At 41.4% G+C, this 20,645-nt stretch overlaps 2 protein-coding genes across 6 annotated transcripts in view; one reads left to right on the top strand and one right to left on the bottom strand.

The window, feature by feature from the left end:
• Nucleotides 1-8,208, bottom strand: part of SLC49A4 (solute carrier family 49 member 4) — a 97,159-nt gene extending 88,951 nt beyond the window's left edge. The window contains exon 1 of one of the 2 annotated variants that reach the window (XR_010155323.1): nt 7,714-8,208. Coding sequence is in view for 1 of the 2 variants with exons in the window: in XM_001167764.8 (XP_001167764.2) it covers nt 7,714-8,056 (343 nt within the window). In the remaining variant the exon portion in view is untranslated. The remainder of the gene's footprint in view (nt 1-7,713) is intronic. The other variant, XM_001167764.8, reaches the window with a different exon arrangement.
• An 818-nt stretch (nt 8,209-9,026) lies between these two features.
• HSPBAP1 (HSPB1 associated protein 1) overlaps nt 9,027-20,645 on the top strand; it is a 48,834-nt gene continuing 37,215 nt past the window's right edge. Inside the window, exon 1 of one of the 4 annotated variants that reach the window (XM_009445973.5) lies at nt 9,027-9,637. In XM_009445973.5, coding sequence (XP_009444248.3) covers nt 9,574-9,637 — 64 coding nt within the window. In that variant the 5' untranslated portion in view covers nt 9,027-9,573. 4 annotated transcript variants of the gene reach the window in all.

Raw genomic sequence — 20,645 nt, 5'->3', positions numbered from 1 at the left:
ATTGCTTTCCCTGCCACTTCCAGATCATTCCTACTCTCTCTGCCCACAAGTTACCTGGTCTTTTTTCTCTCCATGCTTTTAAGGATTTCTCTTTATCACTGGTTTTAAAGAAGTATGACCATGATGTGCCTTGGTGTAGGATTCCTTATGGGTCTTCTGCTGGGATTCTTAAATTTCTCAGATTTGTGGGTTTATAGAAGTCATTAAATTTGGTAAATGTTCTGCCATTATTTCTTCAATTTTCTTGCACCACTCCATCTCACTCCATGCTCTCCCTGCTTACTTCTCTCTCTCTTTTCCTTCTGAGACTCCAATTACATGCATATTAGGCCACTTAAAACTGTCCCACAGCTCACCGATACTCATGTTTTTTGTTTGATCGGTTTTAGTCTTTATTTCTCTGTGTTCCATTGTGGACAGTCTCTAGTGCTATATACTCAAGTCACATGACCTTTTCTTCAGCAATGTCTAGTCTGCTGTTAAATCCTGTCCAGTATATTTTTTTCATCTCAGACATTGATTATATTTCTCATCTTACATATTGATTACATTTTTCATTTCTAGAAGTTCAATGTTGTTCTTTTTCTGTCCTCTTTGTCTCTTCTTAATGTGCTCATGCTTTCTTTCTTCTATCTTCTTGAACATTTGTATGTTTGCAGAGGTTTTTCCATTCCAGGTCTTGGGAACATGAACTATTCCCAGCCTGTGTGATCCTGGGGAACTGTTCTGCCTGCTCTTTTTTGGCAGTCCTTCCTCCAGTCTTGGCTAATTTCCTCACATGTATCCTCTGATCAGTTTTCTGCTGAAGACTCAAGAGGAACACCCTGCAGATCCAGAACATTCTCTGTAAAGTTTCCTCCTCTGTTGTTTTCTACCTTAAGAATTCTAGCTATGTTGGCCTCTTTGAATTCTCACCTCCGTCTCCTCAATTCAGGAAAACTGCTGGGCTCTGACTGAGCTCCCCATTTCTGTACTCCTGCCTGGAAATTCTCTCCGGATGGTAAACTGAAGCAGTCATAGGGATCACTGCCCTGTCCTGCCCTGCCTGTCGCCCAATGTTTGAAAACCATTGTTTTACATATTTTGTTTTATTCTAATATTTATTTATTATTATTTTTTAGAGATAGGGTCTCACGATGTTGCCCAGGCTGGTCTTGAACTCCTGGCCTGAAGTGATCCTCCTTTCTCAGCCTCCCCAGTAGCTGGGATTACAGGTGTGCTATGCCTGGCTCATGAAATTTATTTAGTTCCATATATTTTGATTTCTTATTTTTCATTTTTAATTAAGACAGAAGGATAAATCCAGTTCCCGTTAGTCCATCATGGCCAGAACAGACTTTGGTCTAATTTTTTCTGACTAATACCCACTGCTCCTTGCTGCGGTTGTCTACAGACCACCACACACCTGCCTCCAGGTCATTTGCCTTCACTGCTTAAAGATGTCTTGGCTCATTATTACTCCTCAGGACACTACTCCTTTCATAAACTTGGTGATTTCAATATCCACTAGACGATCCTTTCAGTATGCTGGTCTTCTCAGATCTGTGACCTCTTGTTCCATGGTCTGAGGTACGCTCTTTGCCCTACCTCTGCCATCCATGCTTTTGGTTATACTCTGACCTTATCTTTACCACAACTACATCCATGTCATAATCTCAATTTTTTTTTTTGTTTTTGAGATGAGGTTTCGCTATTCGTCTGGAGTGTAATGGCACGATCTCGATCTCAGCTCACTGCAACATCCGTCTCCTGGGTTCAAGTGATTCTCCTGCCTCAGCCTCCCAAGTAGCTGGGATTACAGGTGCCCACCACCAGACCTCGCTAATTTCTTGTATTTTTAGTAGAGAGGGGGTTTCTACATGTTGGCCAGGGTGGTCTTGAATTCCTGACCTCAGGTGATCCACCCAACCTGGCCTCCCAAAGTGCTGGGATTACAGGCCATAATCTCAAGTACCCCATTCCTCAACCATGGCCTCCTCTCTTTCCCTTTCATTCCCTCTAGCAGTCTAACAAGAACAAATTATTGATTAAATACGGAATGACAATTTGGGAGCTTGCTACTTCTTCTCAACCACCTCATGTGTTTCCTTTGTCCTCCTTAGATTCCATGGTCCACGGTCAGATTGCTCTCTACCTAACCCTCTACTCTTGGCCTGTACTTTGTCAGTTCTATTCACCTGGTAAAACTGCAACTCTGGTTAAATCTCTCTGCCAACTCTGCCCATGCCTGTACTTGCCCAGCAGAACAGGCTGGAGGGAAACACACAACCATGCTGACTGGTCTGACTTCAAATTAATGATCAGTCACTGAAAGCAGGCCCTCAGTGCTACCCAACAATCCTACTACAATTTCCTAAACCATGTGTTCTCTATTTTTCTATAAAATAGTTTCATAATTAATCCTCTCTCCAGTAACTGTTCCCCTATTCTCCCTCATCAGGGGATCATTTTGTTTCTTATTTTTCTGAGGGGAGAAAAGCAAAGATAACTTCTACAAGCGCTTATGATCCACCATCTGCACCTTATGTGTATACTCTATCTTCTTTCCCGTCACTACTAAAGAATCAACTGTCAATGCTTCTATCTAAGGCCAACTTGTCTACCTGTGCCCTGGAGGACCGCATCCCATCTTGCCTACATGGCTATAGCAGTTCCTCCCTTTCCCTCCGGCATCATCAATTTTCCCCTTTTTATGGAACTGTTAGGATGCTGCATTAATAGATATGCTTTAATATCTCTTACCAAAAAAAGAAAAAACAAAACAAAGCCTAAACCTCCTTAGTACCCACATTCCCTCTGGCTACTGCCTATTTCTCTGCTGCCCTTTATGGCATAAACTCTTGAAAGAAATGTCTACACTCACTGTCTTTGATTCCTCTTGTTACATTTTATTTCAAACTCACCACATCATTCAAGGGAGATGATTCTTTTAAAGGACACCAAAAGATCTCGATGTTGCTAAATCCAGTGCTCTATTCTCAGTCCTTACTAGCTGGTTCTTTCTTATCTCCCCAACCTCTGAATGTTGGAATGCCCCAAGGCTCAGTCTTCTACTCCAGGGAAGCTCCACCCTTCTCCACAGGTGATCTCACCCAGCCACAAGACACTTTATATTTTTCTTTTTTCTTTTTTTTAACCAATAAGAATGAGCTTGAACCAGCCCCATTACTTTAAATACCATTGTAGGCTGACAACTCCCAAATATACTGCACAGGCCTCTCCCCTTAACTCCATACTTGTATATCCAATTGACAGTTTAATCTGTCTACTTGGGTATCTAATAGGCATTTCAAATCCCTCATCTCCATGCCATCTGCTCCAAAATTGCTCTCTCTACCATCTTACACAACTTAGTAAATTGAAGCTGTATTCTCCCTATCAGTAACACTAAAAAGTTGAGAAACAGCTTAGACTCGTCTCCTTCCTTCATGCTCCACATCTCATCCATCAACAAATACTGGTGAATCTACTTTCGACACATATCTGCAATCTAACCACTTCTCAAATCCTTCACTACTATCACCTTAGTCAAAAGCCATCATCAGCTCCCATCTGGGTTATTCTACTAGCCTAACTTGTCTCCCTGTTCTGGCTCTTGTCCTGAAGACAAGAGCATAGTCATTGTTTTACTCTTCCACTTAAAGCCCGTCAATGGAGTAAGCCCTCCTCACTCGATAATGGCTGAGATGCCATTTAAGAATGATTTACAGGGCCCTGTATCTCCTGGCCTCTCACCACCTCTCTGACCTCATTTCCTACCACTGTTCCCCTCAGTGGCTCTACTCCAGTCACAAAGGCCTTATTGCTCTTTCTTGGATATGCCAGACAAGTTTGGAATCTTTATCTTTGCTATTCCCTTTGCCAGAAACAGTCTTCTCCAGAACTAACATGTCAGATGTCATTTTTCCTTCAGGTGTCTGCTCAAATACACCTTATCAGTGACACCTTCCCTAAAACCCTATGTAAAGTATAATACCACTCTATCACATTCCCTTCCTCCTTTACCCTGCTTTATTTTTCTCCAAAGCAAGTATCAATATCACTAGGTGACATACTAAATATTTGCTTTTCTTGTTTGCTGTCTGGATCTCCTTACTAGGAGGAGGGTCTGTGAGGGCCATGTCCCCAGTGCATGGAACACACTGGGTTGCTATCTCCTTGAAACTTCCTTTAGTTAGCTTTGAGGGCACACTTGGTCTTGGCTCTACTATCTCTCTGGCTAGTCCTTTTCTGTCTCCTTGCTGGTAAATGAAAAAGGGTGGGAAGGTACAAACCCATTTTAGGAAGATAACCAGTCTCCTAGGCTAATCAGGCTGGGGCTTGAGGCAGCACAAAGGCCAAACAACCACCTATCCCCCAGGGTGCAAGATATTTTGGTGCCTTGCTTGAGCCTAGGAGTTCAAGACCAGCCTGAACAACATGGTGAGACCCTGTCTCTGCAAAAAATACAAAAAACTAGCCGGGCTTGGTGGTGCGTGCCTGTAGTCTCAGCTACTCAGAGGCTGAGAATCACCTGAGCCCAGGGAGGTTGAGGTTGCAGTGAGCCAAGATCACACAACTGTACTCCAGCCTGAGTGACCAAGTGAGACTCTGTCTCAAAAAAAAAAAAAAGATATTTTAGTACCCAAGGATGCCAGAAGCAAGAAAGAACCTGCTTTCTACGTGCGTAGATGGAACACCTGTAGCAGGAAAGCCAACATATAAAAGTGTATTTGCTTTCTTCTACTAAAAATGAAAACTACTTCCTAATAAAGAGAATTTTTAAATGTATTTTTTATTGCTTCAACCAAAGGAAAATATAAAATTGAATTCACCATATAGTCACAAGAACTACTGAAGAACTAAAGTACCTTATTTTATAAAATGAATGGGTAGTTTCTAATTTATCCTGCCATGGATAGTAGGTACAATTATAATAAGAAGGGTGCAAATTAACATTTTTCTACCATAAAAAACAAGGTTGGCTAAATTTGGGGAATAATATTGAAAAAATGCTCCTGATAAAAATAAAAAGAAACTACAACACAGCATTTTCCCCTGAATTTAGCCAACCTTGTTAAGGGAATGACCAAGGAATTATCACAGATTGGAGGAAACTAAAGAGAAATTACAACTAAATTTAACAGAGGACCCTAGACCGAATCCTGGAACAGAAGAAAAATACATCAGTGGAAACAAATACAATCTTTTTTCTTTTTAAAAAAATATTATTGTAACATTGATTATAGGTAAAGTACTACTTTGGGTTTGTTTGTTTGTTTGTTTGTTTGTTTTGAGACAGGGTCTCATTCTGTCACCGAGGCTGGAGTGCAGTGGAGCAATCATAGCTCACTGCAGCCTCTACTTCCTGGGCTCAACTGATCCTCCAGCCTCAGCCTCCCCAGTAACTAAGACTACAGGCGCATGCCAACATGTCTGGCTAATTTTTGTATTTTTTGTAGATTTGGAGTTTCACCATGTTGCCCAGGCTGGTCTCTAACTCCTGGGCTCAAGTGACCCACCCGCCTCAGCCTCCCAAAGTGCTGAGATTACAAACATGAGCCACTGAGCCCAGCAGAAACCCAGAGAAAATCAATATTTAGTTTAAAAGCAAACAACAAAAACCCAAAGAAAATCTCCCTTTGGTAGGAGAAGCCCTTCCTCGGCATCTAGCACACATCCTCTGCAAAAGTATTTGCTCTAGCTGGAAGTTCTACAGCAGTCAAGACACACCCATTCAGGGCTGGGTATCTTTGTTAGAAGGTTCTTCCTTGTATTGCTTTGAGTTACATTTCTTTGTAACTTGACTCAGTCTAGTTCTTCCTCCTAGAACAACACATAAGTCGAATTCCTCTTTGACTTGATCTTCACATAGTCTATATCTTGCCTCAAGTTTCTTTTTGAAGTGTGATACACCCAAGTTCCCTTCATTTTACACATCATGATTTTTATACCCTTTATCATTCTTGTCACAGAACCTTTAAAGTTCTGCAGTTTGTCAAATGGCCTTCTCAGAATCAAGCTCAGAACTAAACACTAATGTAGAGCCTATCAAACTATTTTGCTTCTTGTTTTGGACACTATGTTTTTATGCCTAAACTGTCCTTTCTTTTTTAGCAGCTACATTATATTGTTGATCATTAAGGAATTCACAAGCAACTATTCCTTAGTCTTTTTCACATGGATTCCAATGAAGGAATTCCAGTGAAGGAGAGAAGGAAGTATAGCTACTAACATCACCCTGCTATTCTATTCTCTTAATAACCAACTAATTTTGAGTGCTAACTACATGCCAGACAATTGCAATTCTATACCTACCTACACTTGACTTTTGCTGAGGTCTGAATGTGTTCCCCTCCAATTCATATTTTGTTTATGTATTAATTTTTCTGAGACGAGTCTTGCCCTGTTGACCAGGGCAGAGTGCAGTGGTGCCATCACAGCTCACTCCAGCTTCAACCTCCTGAGCTCAAGCAATCCTCCCACCCCAGCCTCCCAACATGCTGGGATTACTTGAGCCACTGTGCCAGGCCTCAAATTCACATTTTGAAATCTTAATCCTCAAAATGATGGAAGAAGGTGCAGCCTTTGGAAGGTGATTAGGTTATGAGGGTGGAACCCATGTGAATAGGATTACTGCCCATATAAAACAGACCTCAGAGGGATCCCTAACCCCTTCTTCCATCTTATGTTATAGTGAAGAGACCACTGTGTAGGAAGCAGGCCCTCACCAGACACCGATTCTGCCTGAGCCTTCATCTTGGACTTCCCAGCCTCCAGAACTGTGAGAAATAAATTTCTGTGTTTATGAACTACCCAGTTTATGGTATTTTGTTATAGCAGCTCCAGTGGACTAAGACAACCTTCCAAATCTGACTAAAGAACTCATTGCAACAAAACTTATAAAAGGTTGAACAGAAACTGTACAAAGTAGCTCCCAGGCATTATTCAATTAATAAATATAAAATCTTGTACAACAGCCTCTTGAGGGTAGACTGTCACTACTAATCATTTATCCATACTTATGTGGTAAGTATGCCTTGATTCTCAGCCCTATGGCTTTTTCTTCTCAGAGAATCACACTGGCAAGTGGTAAAGTGAGATGTCCAGGGTACCATTCTAAGCAAGCATCTTCACTCATCTGCAAGCTTTAATTGAAAGTCACAAATCTCAACTGAGAAAGCCATCTAGTCACATACACACATCTTAAAGCTGCCGAGCACCACCTTCCAGAAACCAAAGTGTCAGATCTGAGTTTCCCAATAGCTCTTCCTGGGCTGGAGTCATCTATTACACAAAACGAACTCATTATTTCCTTACATATGGGCACCGTCAATCTATTCTCTGACCTTTCATCCTCAACATCCCCATATCCCTTTGAAGTCAAAGCATCAGTCATTTTTGTCAGGTGTAAAACACAAACACCGCACGTGCACGCGGATGCTCTGATGTTCACAATGTGTAAAAACTTGAACGTTTACAGATCGCTTAAATCCCTGGTGTTGCATAAAGGGCCTTGATAAAAAACATAAATATTTGCAAGGTTGCCTTTCCATATTTGTCGCTTTGGGGACGGAGGAACTCCTAAGTCAGAAATGGAATGCTAGCAACACTCTATCACCTCACACAACCCCTATGCCGGGGCCAAGGGAGGCGGCTGGCAGGCCTGGAGCGCGGGCAGGCGCCTGCTCCCCGAGGAGAGACAGCGCGGGCTGGCGCTCCGCGACCCCTCACCTCTCTTGTCCAGGAGCCACATGAACGCGAAGCAGGGCAGGAAGCCGATGGGCCCCCACAGCACGAGCAGCGCGATGTCCCAGCTGGAGAAGCCGTAGGCCTGGCGCGCCGAGTTCTGGATGGGACCCCAGGTGTTCCAGACCAGGCCCTGAACGAACGCCAGCAGCGAGAAGAGCAGCAGCACCAGCCAGCGGCGCCCGTACACCCGCCCGGGAACCGGGACCGCCGCGGGCAGCGCCGCCGCCGCCGCCTCCCGGCTTCTCCAGGAGGCCCCCAGCCCAGGCCCGAGACCGGGCCCCAGCAGCGGCTGCCTCTCCTCTTCGCTGCTCCAGCGAGAGCCCATGGCGACGCGTCGCCCGCGAAGCCACTGCCGGGCGCAGTCCGGGTCACCGCCGACTAGCCCAGCGCAGAATCGTCCGGAGCAGTAGGAGGCGGAGGCTGCTGTGGTCGCCCTCGGCCTCCGGGCCGCGCCTGGTGCGCCTGCGCGGCCCGAGCCGGGCCGGCTGGGAGGCGGGGAGGCGGGGAGGCGGGGCAGGCGGCAAGGAGGCTGGGGTCCGCCCTCCCCTCCGCGGGTGGCGAGGAAACACCGGCGAGAGGAAAGGAGCCAGGTCCCAGACGGAGGGCAGGTAGCGCTGAAAAGGCTACCAGCGCGGCTGAGTCGGGGAGAGGGAAACTCCCAGAGAGGCTGTATTGGAGGAGGTTGGGCAAGGAACCCTGGGGTGTTTGGAGGAAGTGTCCAAGTTAAATCTTGTGCCTAATAAACAACACAGTGACCTGTTAAGTGACCACAGTTAACCCGATGCTTGCTTCTATTTTGGGCTTATTCTCATTTTTGTTGAGTTAGTAACTTCAGAAATTATAGGCGAAGGATAAAGTTTAAGCGTAGTTGGTCCCAGGGGATTATCTCATAAAAATCATTTCTTACGTACAATAAGTACTACCTATTTTTTGTTACTTTTTTGTCTTACATATCCAAAGAGGAGATTCCAAACTAGCCAATTTCATTCATATATATGTAAACTTTACCCATTTCGCCTGCCGATAGGCGAGCAATAAAGTTATGTCCAGTAAAGTTGGAAGATTTTTGCCCCGAAGATCCATCTCCAGTGATTATGATTTGACCACAGGGTAAACGAGAAGAAAGGTGGTTGTTGATCTCTTCACACAGCTGTTTGTTTATTTTGGTATACAAATTCAGAAGCCTGACAGCTGTGGATTAGTGTCCTTGAAAACCTAAGTCAAGCAATTTGGCTTGTCTGGATCGGGAAATGAGTCACAGGGAACGCAATCACAGGATTCTTTGCCCGAGGTTCGTATTTCCCGGCAGCCACTAAAATCAGAAGGAGTCAGGTTACCACCAGAAGGGCAAGAGAGGTGTAAGAGAAGCGTGAGCTAGCCTCGCATTCCAGGCTGCCAAGAGCGGCTCGCGAAAGCTCACGGCAGAGACCCATCCCACCGCCGGAGCCCCACTAAGCGGCAAACCTTCCCCTAAAACTCCAATCCTTTAGGGTGGAGAAAAGCCGAGGTGGAAAGGAAGGATCTGACTAGAAAAGGAGAAACAGAAACGAAGCTAAGACTACAATAAAGAACGCTAAGGTCTGGGTTAGGTAAAAAGCGCCACAACTCAGACCACGTGTTTGTATTTCCACACCCGGGGTATCAAAACAAAGCTGCATGGTCCCGCCCAGCATCCGTCACGTGACCTCCACGTGAGAGCCGGCGTTTCCGTAGGAGCCGGGAGGGAGTCGCCGGGGCTCCTTCCTGTAGTGCAGCTTCGGGTCTCGGAGTTTGGCCCCTACTCTGACCCCACCCCAGCTCCGCTCCGCCTTGGGTTCCGGCAGAACCCGCCTTGCGGTAGCCATGGCAGCAGGCTCCGAGGCGACCACTCCTGTGATCGTTGCAGCTGGGGCTGGAGGGGAGGAAGGTAGGTGCCAGGCTGAGGTCCGACCCTGAGTACAAACCCAATGCCAGTCGACTCTCGTGGCACCCCTCGTGGGGCCGTTTGCCTTAGCCCCAACCCAGGTCTCTCTGGCCTTGCATTAGACTATGAAGAAAAATCTATATTTTCTAGTGAGCGTGGCATTTCTCGAATTGTGGCATCCAGATTTTTGATCGTCGTAGGGTAGCCTACGAGTGCTGTTTCATGCATGGGGTGTTATTTTTGTTTTGTTTTGTTTTATATTTGCCCATCATTAGCTAAATAGAGGTGTTTTGAACGTTTAGAGGGGATTAAAATTAAATTTGTGAAATTGAAGGCAACCTTTGAGATTAATGGAAGTTATCTGAGACTTTTGTGAACAGGGATTATGCGCTTTTATTCTATTTCAGTGAACCCTGGTTTAGCAAGTGGGGATGAGGTTTGGAGGCCCATGAGCCTGAGATCCCTGTTATTATTTATTGAATGATTGCACCGTGCAGGGCTGTGTTCTGAATACTGTCGCAGGATCCAGAGACTTTTTAATATTTATAACAATACCTTTTCCAAAGGAGCCTAGAAAGGAAAAAGAATGACTTACTATGTGGTCACCTGAACTATTCGACCAGTAGTACACTCTGTGAGGGTTGTTAGGAGGAGGGATCTCAGTGGGGAGAACATAAATGCTTCAAGGAGCGAATAGTTTGAGGTCGGCCTTTCTTTTTCTTTTCTCTCTTTTTTTTTTTTTTTTTTTTCTTGTTTTGAGACGGAGTCTCGCTCTGTCACCAGGCTGGAGTGCAGTGGCGCGATTTTGGCTCACTGCAACCTCCACCTCCCAGGTTCAAGCGATTCTCCTGCCTCAGCGTCCCAAGCAGCTGGGACTACAAGCGTGCCACCACGCCCAGCTAATTTTTGTATTTTTAGTAGAGACGGGGTTTCACCATGTTGGCCAGGATGGTCTCTATCTCTTGACCTTGTGATCCGCTGAGGTGGGCCTTTCTGATTGGATGAGATGGTGACAAACTCAGGGAGTGGTGCTGGGGTTCAGGAAGTCAGGGAGCAGAAAAAGATGGATGTATTTAGGGGTCAAATAGTTTGCTGAAGGGGGAAATGCCCATTCCAAGCAGAAGAAACAAATTATAGCCTCCTACTATCTGACCACTTTCTACCAGGGAGACAATTCTTGACCTTCATCTATACCTCCATTGCATTGATCTTGCCATTTTCTATCCACTGCACCCCCTTATCCAGAATGTATGTCATTCCTTTGAAAAATTCTCTTGTCCCTTCCTGCACTTTTTTCTGACAAAACTCTTACTCTGGATGAAGTCAACCTTTTGCCCTCTTTGTACCTGCACCCGTGGGCCTGAACTTTGCTGGAAAAAGTCCTGCACAAATTGATGACCGTATAAAGTGAAAATGACCAAACTCTTGAATATTCAGTCAGTATGGGCTTGAGATCCCTCTGATCCTCTGTTTCTCTAGTGAGCCTGCTAACGTTCTCCAATGACAAATTCCCAAACTCTATAACCTCTCACTGCCTCTTTCTTAATTTCAGGTAATGACTTTGCAAGTCAGGTCAATTCTGCATCTAATCTGTCTACTTTTTTCCTTTCACTATCAGACCGTACTTCAAATCATCCACATTTTCTCACCTCAATTACTACTGTATCTTCCTGACTGACTTGTGTCTCTGTTTTCTATTCTGTGCCCCTCTAATCCCTTCTCCATTCTGCAGCAAAAAGTGACTCTTCCTTATGTAAAATTCTTCAGCTAATTACATTGCCCTTAGAAGTTAGAATAAAACCCTGATTCTTAACCGTGGCCTGTAATAATCCTTGGTCTGGGCTCTGCTGATGTCTTTAGCAGGATCTCTTGTCACTCACCTCCCCTTTGGCTTTTCACATAGCTGGCTTAATCTTTAGGTTTAAAGTATGTCACCACCTGAGACCTTACCAGACCAAACTATTTAAAACAGTCACTGTGATTTCTCTTGCACCCCCCAACCCTAGATGTTCTGGAATACAGCATCCTGCTTCTGTCATTTTACTTACTACAATCTGTAATTATTTATTATTTGTTTTTTCCATTAGATCATAAGTACCTTGAGGGCAGGACCTATGTCTGTTTCATTCTCTACCATGTGCCCAGCTGCTAGTACAATGCCAGGCACATAGTTGGCACATGCCACATGTTTGTTGAGTGGATGAATAAGGGCACTCCATGCCAAGTCCAGAGGCAAAAGGAGAAAGCATGGCATGGTCCAAGAACTGAAAGAAGTTGGTGTCAGGAGTGATAAGAAAAGAGGTATCCTGAAGGTTACCTTAGGCCTAGTTAAGGAATCTAGACATTAAGACAGTAGGAAGCCTTAAAGAGCTTTAGGTGAGGGAAATAACATGATTAGATTTGGTTGTAGGAAGATCACTTTGGCTGAAGGGTAGAAGATCGATTGGAGGGAGAAAGACTGGAGGACAAGGTACTTAATCCCTTTGAGCCTCAGTTTCCTCCTCTGTAAAATGCATGATTATTGTGAAGACTAGAGTTAATATGTGTAGATTATCTAGCATAGTATCTGACAGGAATTGGATATTCAAGAATGGTGACCATTTTTATTATTAATAGAAAGTGCCAGCCTTAGTAACTGATGTTGAAACTGAAAGAAAAGAAATTAGAGATGTTATGTAAGAGAATGAGAAAAATAAATACATTAAATAAAGTCAAGTGAAAGGGTCAGTATGTTCAGTACAATGATGAATACAATAGGAGTCATAGAAAAGTTCATTTTTAAAATTTTTTATTTTTGTAGATACAGGGTCTCACAATGTTCCGTAGGCTGGTCTCGAACTCCTGGCCTCAAGTGATGCTCCCACCTCAGCCTCCCAGAGCACTGGGATTTCAGGCATAAGCCACTGTGCCCAGCTGAAAAGTTCATTTTTGAGCAAACTTATTCCATTATCAAAAAATATTTGAATGGCACATGGTAAACAGACCTTTTTCATGTGGTAAAGCAGAAGACAATCTTTGCCCCAAAATAATTATAAATATCATTTTTGGCAATAAAGACATAGATAAAAAGAACAGTAGTATAAGACATATCCTAAAGGTCAGATGTAATTAGCTGGGATATGATACTCAATATGATACACATTAAGTACTTTGGAGGCTGAGAGGAGAAGGAACTAATAGAAATTGGGTTGGTTTGTGCTTCCTAGGATAATTTCTTGAAGATGAGCCAGGTGAGGAGACCAGTTCTACTAAAGTAGAAATAATGACAGAGAACCTGGGTGAAAAAGGGGAAGACTTGTATCCATTGAATCCAGAGAAGAGCAGGGTGAAAACAGAAATGCTGAAGTGACGAAGAGGAAAATCGTGGGTTTCAGTCTTCGCAGAAAAATAGAGCAAGGTACCACAAAAGTAAGGAAGTAGAGAAAGGTACTGGAGATTTGAGAGTGAAGAAGCATCCAGGCATGCTGGTGCATGCCTGTAATCCCAGCACTTTGGGAGGCGAGGCAGGCAGATCCCTTGAGCTCAGGAATTTGAGACCAGCCTGGGCAACATAGTGAAACCCTGTCTCTATGGAAAATACGAAAATAAACTGGGCATGGTGGCACACGCTTGTAGTTCCAGCTGCTTGGGAGGCTGAGGCACAAGAATCGTTTGAACCTGTGAAGCGGAGGTTGCAGTGAGTTGAGATCGTGCTATGGCACTCCAGCCTGAGCAACAGGGCCAGACCCTGTCTCAAAAAAAAAAAAAGAAGAAGCTTTGGCATGGTTGCCGTAGGGTTGCGGGTGATTAGGAGTGATAGGAGTGAGTCAGTGCTTGGGAGCAGGAAAGGGTAACTGGTAGAGGTGAGCATAAAATCGTGGAACTAATCACCTTGGTTATGCTTGATAGCTCATTCTACAGAAGTGGAGAAAACAAGTGCTTAGTTTCAATAAAGTTTTATACATTGCTAAAAATCAGGTATTCTTATACAGTTATTTGAAAGAAACATTTGTTTAGCATCATTTTATGCTAGGCACTGGACTAACCTCTAGGGAGATAAAAGTAAGAGGTCTGCCTTCAAGAATGTGATATTGTTTGTTTGAAATAACAGCTTAGAAATAATTAAAAACAAACATGAAACTACTTATTGTTAATTAAGAATCAATTTAAATTCTGAATGTGAAATGTTACTCTCAGAATCATACATTGATTGAAGCATTCAGTGAAATTAAAAATTGCAGTTATTTGAGTGTGATTCTATCTTTCAAACTGAGGTTATTATATTTCTCTCTATTGGGCTGTTTTTTAGTTTTTAGTTATAGCCAAGATTATTCCTTGATGAAGAGGAGAATGTGTTAGTAACTCTTCTTCCAGTGCCTTCTGAGGAAATATCTCATCTAGAATTGTATGGAATTGATTTTCACTTAGAACTAACATTCCTACATAACTGGATTTATCTTTTTCAGTTGGAGACCTGTACTCACCATGTCATTTTTGTTCTCATTTTTAAAAGGGGCAAAGGGTGGGGGAGTTTAAAGAAAAGCAAAAGTCTGTGTTATCTCAAAAAGTAAAAAATTCCCATGTTAGAATCCATATGTAATTCATAATGTAGATAAAATTTTTAATTTCACTGAATGCTTGGTATTGATGAGTATCAGAAAAACAATACCATTTGTTTTATTGTGGTAAAAACATATAACATAAAATTTACCATGTTAACCATTTTTCAGTGTTAGTAGTGTTAGGTAGATACACATCATTGTGAAGGTGATCTCTAGAGCTTTTCATATTGCAAGTCTGGAACTCTGTATCCGTTAAACAATAACTTCCCTTTCTCCTCTTCCCCCAGTCCCTGGTAACTGCCATTTTATTTTCAGTTTCTAGAAATTTAACCACTTTAGATACTCCATATAAGTGGAATCATATAGTGTTTATCTTCTTGTGACTGGCTTATTTCAGTTAGCATACTGTCTTCAAGGTTCATCCATGTTGTAGTATATGATAGAATTTCCTTCCTTTTTAAGGCGGAATAACGTTCCGTTGCATGTGTAAGCATTTTGCTTATCCATTCGTCAACAGACCTTTGAGTTGCTTCCACCACTTAGCTATTGTAATAGTGCTGCTGTGAACATGGGTGTGCAAATGTCTTTTCAAGACCTTACTGTTGAATACTTTTGAGGAAAAGTAAGATAAAATAATCATTTATTTTAAATTATCGAAAATTCACTTGGGGAGGCTGGGGTTCAATGGAAACATTTGGGTAGAAATTTTGGAGGTACGTTGCAAAAACCTTTAGTATTTGAGACATCATTCCTTCTAGTGTTAACTTCACTTAAAATATAGACAGATTTCCTTTTTCTTGCTTTGGTTTAAGACTAGTATTACTTTTGAATTTATGAGCCATTTTTTGAGGTAAAGATAAGTTTTCTGGGTTAACTGAATAAGGGTTTATAAGTGTAGGAGGATGGAAAGAAGCTAAAAGGCTCATGAACCTTTGGTAAGTGTCCAGGATGTAACTGTCTCAGGTGCCCAGCCTGAACTTCCTGTGTGTTTACTGCCACACCAAACATTGGTATTGATAAGGCTAGGTCATAACAGCCGCAGCACTAATGTTTGTGGGTTTTTTTCAGTGATAGACATCACCTTCTAGACCTTGAAATTCAAAGGGTTTATGGTTAGCCGTCATTGTACTTAAGTATTACGTTACCTTTCAGGAGAATTTTCTTAGTTTGTGTTGACATTTTAAAATCGTGGCTACAAAATGAAAAATTCTTTTTGGTGTAAGTTTTACCATTCAGTCTTCAGTACTAATCCAGTAATTTTGTCAGATAGTACTTGCACGATTCCATCAGGTTTTTCTAACATGACCCAAATGGTCATTATTTTTTGCCCTAATATCTACCATTCCAGAGGTTTTAAACTTTCTTATATGTATATACAATAGTTGTTTGATGAAACACCATATATACACTTAGATGTATACATTCAGAAATAAATGATCTCACTGTGCCAGGACCCAGTTTTAAATTCATGCTGTATCATTATAGTGATTCTCTGTAGTGTAATGTGTGACTTACTCTTATGTCAACTTCTGAAGGTTTTTAAAAATCTTTAACTTTTTCATTAAAATTATATGTGATGAGAGACAAGTTAATTTCAATTTCAAGATTTTTGTTATATTCTGTTAATATTCGGAGTGTCCTGGACACATGGTAAATGTTCCTTATTCTTGTCTTAAAGTCTAAATCTCAGATACAAATCCGGGCCAGGTGTTAATTGACTGACACCAGATAGTTGGCGTTCTCAGAGAAATTAGGTTTCAAATTATCTTGTACTTTACATTAAGTTTAAAAAATTACTGAGAAGGACGTAATTTATTTTTGATGATGTTTCACTATCTCCAAAGAATTAGTTGTAACTCAGGCTGTAATACATTGACTGGAGAACATCCTACATTTGGAGAGAGAAAAAACTATTGTGTAACACCCAGATCACTAATCTGTTTTTTTTCAGTAGTTTCTAAATCATCTAGTTAAAAATTACTACCTGCTGCAAGTTTAAACCTAAATACCCTTATCCTTTGAAGACTGTTGAGGTTGCTTCAGAATTTTTATAGCTCTTTGCAAAATATTATTAGCATGGAATAACTGGGTGCATCCATAGGCTGTTTAACTAATACAGGGTAGCATTGCATTCTTCTTTAAAGGAAATTGTAACATTTAAATTCATTAATTTAATGGCCCAGTTTATTGTTGATTAAATTATCAGAAGCTAAATTAGTTTTATCTCACAACCAGCTGATTGTTTTATTTCACGATGGGCCTGAAATTCTGTAAATATGCTAATTTCCTGTTATGGTGAACATCCTGCTACTCTGCTTTGCACACACTTCATAGTGCTCTCATTCATTTAGCAAATGTTTTGGCATTTAATATATACCAGTCACTAGGCCAGGCACTCTCTCAGCAAATTTTAGTGTTGGAGGTCTCCTATTAAATAATCTCTGGGATGTGTGGGATTTTTAGATCAGATAATTACATTTTTAAAATTTAACTTTATGCTAGAGAAGAAATATTTACTTCTTTGTAGCTTTTTTGTCAAAACACTACTCATGTGTTACTGTCGCCTGTGTACATATTTATAGAAGGCTACCCAGTTATATCTACCCAAGTATGAACCATTTTGGGAATAATCAAAGCCATGTGATCTATTGGCTCTAATGTAAGGTAAGTAGAATAAATAAATCGCTACCCCAAAGTAACTCATGCTTCTGTTTTTCTCTGCCCTTTAAAGTTCCAGAAGCAAAATGTTCAAAGGTTGACTATTTTACAACCTTGGAACTGAAAGAATGCTACAGTGTGTCAGACCAGCCATGATTCATCCAGCCCAAGCCACAGAACAGTGTAGAGGGAGAATATGGTTATCCTTGAAAATGATGGCCTCAGAAAGCAAGGTGTTATACCAGCTATGAATTAATAACAGTCTAGACTAGAAGGAGTTTTTTTTTTTTTTAATCTAAAAGGATTCAGGAGGTAGTAGTTGGTTCAGTAGCACAAAGATGAACGTATTTGCATTCTTTTGGTTAAGGTTTGCGATTTCCTGGACCTTTCATTTGTCTCTCAAGAGGGCTAATCATTATGTCTGCTTTCCAGACAGTATATAGAAAAGGATGAGGGCAAAAAGGCTGACTCGCAACTTCCATATGTGCGCGCGTGCACACACACACACACACACACACACACACACACACACACAGAAATTATAGATATATATTCCCTATCTATCTATCTATATTTGGCTACTCCTGTCTGCAAAGAAGTCTGGGAAATAAAATTTTTCAGTCAGTCCTGTCGCCCAAAGTTAAGTCTGGGAAATAAAATTTTTCAGTCAGTCCTGTCGCCCAAAGTTCTTTAATAAGGAAGAAGAGAATGAGTATTGGGTAAGTAGAAGTTAAATAAAAAATTATTCAGTGACACTTGTTAAGGCATGGTAAGGAAGACTATTCAGGACCATCACCATAGATATAAGGACTACTGTAACGGGGTCCCACAGCTGGGGAGAGAGATTGGGCCCAACTCCAAAGACAGCATGGGCAAGTGAGAATTTACAGCCAAGGAGCAGAGTCAGTGGATAAGAAATTACTAAGAGGAAACATCAGGGGTAAGGGGAAATCTGGAAAAACCAACCTAACAGGATTCTTGCTGAAGGCAGGCCAAGGTGATCAGATACCACCTGGAGGTTGGTTGGGGGTGAAGAACCTGATCAGATATCAGGAATGGGGGCAATTCTTGCTAAACTGACTTAGCAAGGTTCTTTCCTAAAACTGGGTTTTACAAGGAAGTGCATAGATGGACCTAGCAGAAGAATCAAAGCCTGACTAAAGTTTGGCCAAGCAAAGAGTCTTTGTCACAGGCAACTAGCACTCCCTGCCATGAGTGCACGTGCACATACACTCATGCACTCCTCAAAACATTCCTCTCTCCCCGGAGCACATGTGAATGATTATCTATGAATTGATCTTGAGCTTTCCTGTGTATCCTTTCAGGTTATATTTTTTCTTCTGAGTTTTTAGCCCTAGTTAAATCACACAGTCAATTCTCTAGAAATAGGATTGTGCAGTGGAAAGAGCACTGGACTTGGACTGAGGGGACCTGATAAATCTGGTTCCAGTCCTCTGACATCTAAGCTTCCATTTCTTCCTTCAGTTAATGGAAATGAATTACTGTCTCTGCCTGTTTTACAGGCTTCTTATAAGATCAGATGAGCACTTTTAATGTCTGTAAAAGTGCATTGTAAACAGTGAAGCATTAAACAGTTAAATGTATGGTATTGTTATGATGCCTGTGTTCAAAATCAAGCTACTCATCTTCCCAACAGAATGAGCTATTGCTCCTGACTTCTCTTATGGCAAGTCACCAAGTCTAGACACCTCAGTCTTTTGGCTACATCTGACTCCCACCCCACATCTCTGGTTGTAATAGCCTTTGATATTATTCTCTTAGTATTTCTTCATCTTCACCATATCTGACTTACTCACTGCCACCCCTGTTGTTCAGGCCTGTATCATACTTATCGCTTGGCTATTGCAATAGCTCTCTGAGTCAACTTCAGGTCCAACTCTCCCTTCCCACCTCATATCTCTACATATTTCTAGACAGCCCTCATTTTTAGTGGATATAGTATACTATGGGATTGCCTTGTCATAATTTAGTAAATATTTTTCTGCTTTGGGGCATCAGGTTGTTTACATTTTTTGTTGTTATAGTGTGGTAGTAGACATTTGTGTGTGTGTATGTGTATGCTGTACATAGCTTGTGATTAATTATTTGTTACAGTAAATTCCTATAACATGAGTTACTGAGATAATGAACAGTTCTTTCATTTTTCCCAGTTGTTTCCCAAAGGATGATTCCAATTTATATCCCATGAAAAACAGAATACTATTTATCATGAATATATTATAGCTTTTCATAGTGTAGGGATCAAAATATGCCACCCCCAAATATGCCACTTTGGTATATTGATTATTTTGGGTAAAAGGCATTGAAAAGGCTGGGCATGGTGGCTCACGCCTGTAGTCCCAGCACTTTGGGAGGCCAAGGTGGGTGGATCACAAGGTCAAGAGATTGAGACCATCCTGGCTAACATGGTGAAACCCCATCTCTACTAAAAATATAAAAATTAGCTGGGCATGGTGGTGTGTGCCTGTAGTCCCAGCTACTCAGGAGGCTAAGGCAGGAGAATCGCTTGAACCTGGGAAGCAGAGGTTGCAGTGAGCAAGATTGCACCACTGCATTCCAGCCTGGCGACAGAGCAAGACTCAAAAAAAAAAAAAAAAAAAAAAAAAGGCACTGAAAAACAGCAGATGCAAAAAGGTCATTTTGAGCTCCCTTTTTCTTCCCAAAAGTGGGAGGTAAAACTTCCATGTGAAAGTTGCCCTCCCTGTACCAGGAACAAGGAAGACATTCTTATAACCAAAGATGGGTAATAAAGGCTGAGAGAAATCTGTACAAACAAACCTTGTTAAACCAACCCTTAACTTTCCAGTCACTTTTCCACAATTAACTGCAGTCACCCAACTTCTTTGTCTTGTCACGTTTTCTAAATTTACTCTTTGTCCAACCTACTATATAGATGTTAAGAAGGGATTCCAAGTTTTTGTCCTTGTCTGAGAAAGGAGGCCAAACTGATTTAAGTTTTCAGTTTCTTTAAAAACAAGCCTTACCTTTAGACAAACACAAATTACTCAAGTTCTTTGATGATTCCTTCCCTATCCCTCTTCCTTTTATCATAGAGAAGAAGGTTGGGTGATAGAAGAATTTGGATTATTTAAGAATTTTTCTTAATTTTTTGAATTAAGTGTAATTATAGATAAAGTAACTAAAATAGAGGGTTAGCTGATTGTTCTTGAGAATCATAAATATATATTTTGAGGGTCAGAGAGTATAAAGGAGCATCCCTACATTCTCAGCAGTGGCCTCCTGATCTCTTGAGAATCCTTTCTTTCTAATCCTTTTTTTGACCATTCACTGCACATATAGGAACATTTTATTGAGAGGTTTTTTAAACCTCCCAAAAAACTTGCCCTCTTAAGATGTCTTTAAAAGAGAAACTTGCTTGTTTTTTTATTCAAAAATTACTAATCTTTACTATCCTATCCAAGGTTAATATTTTATGATTCTGTGAAATTTATTTAAATAGTAAGTTACAGTGTTGGTTTGTAGAGCTCTTCTGTACTGTTTATAGATGCAGTTGAAACCAAGGATTAATATTGATTGCCATCTAAGTACATCTTCTATCCTTTTAAAATTGCAATAAAAATAATATTTCCCCTCCCAGGTTGACTGCTATATTGACTCAGTAGTCTTTCTGGCATTAACCTGTGATACAACGAGTAGAATTGTGACTGACTCCAGCAACTCTAGTTGTTCAAGAGTAGTTCCCATCAGCATTTCTTACATAATCCTCTACTCAGGAAGTAGTATTTTCCAAAAAATCACATCTTTTAAAATTTGAAGATGTAGTTGGAAAG

This window comes from Pan troglodytes, chromosome 2 (genome assembly GCF_028858775.2).
Source record: "Pan troglodytes isolate AG18354 chromosome 2, NHGRI_mPanTro3-v2.0_pri, whole genome shotgun sequence".
Classification (NCBI taxonomy): Eukaryota; Metazoa; Chordata; class Mammalia; order Primates; family Hominidae; genus Pan; species Pan troglodytes.
This window is presented reverse-complemented; position numbering and strand designations above follow the sequence as displayed.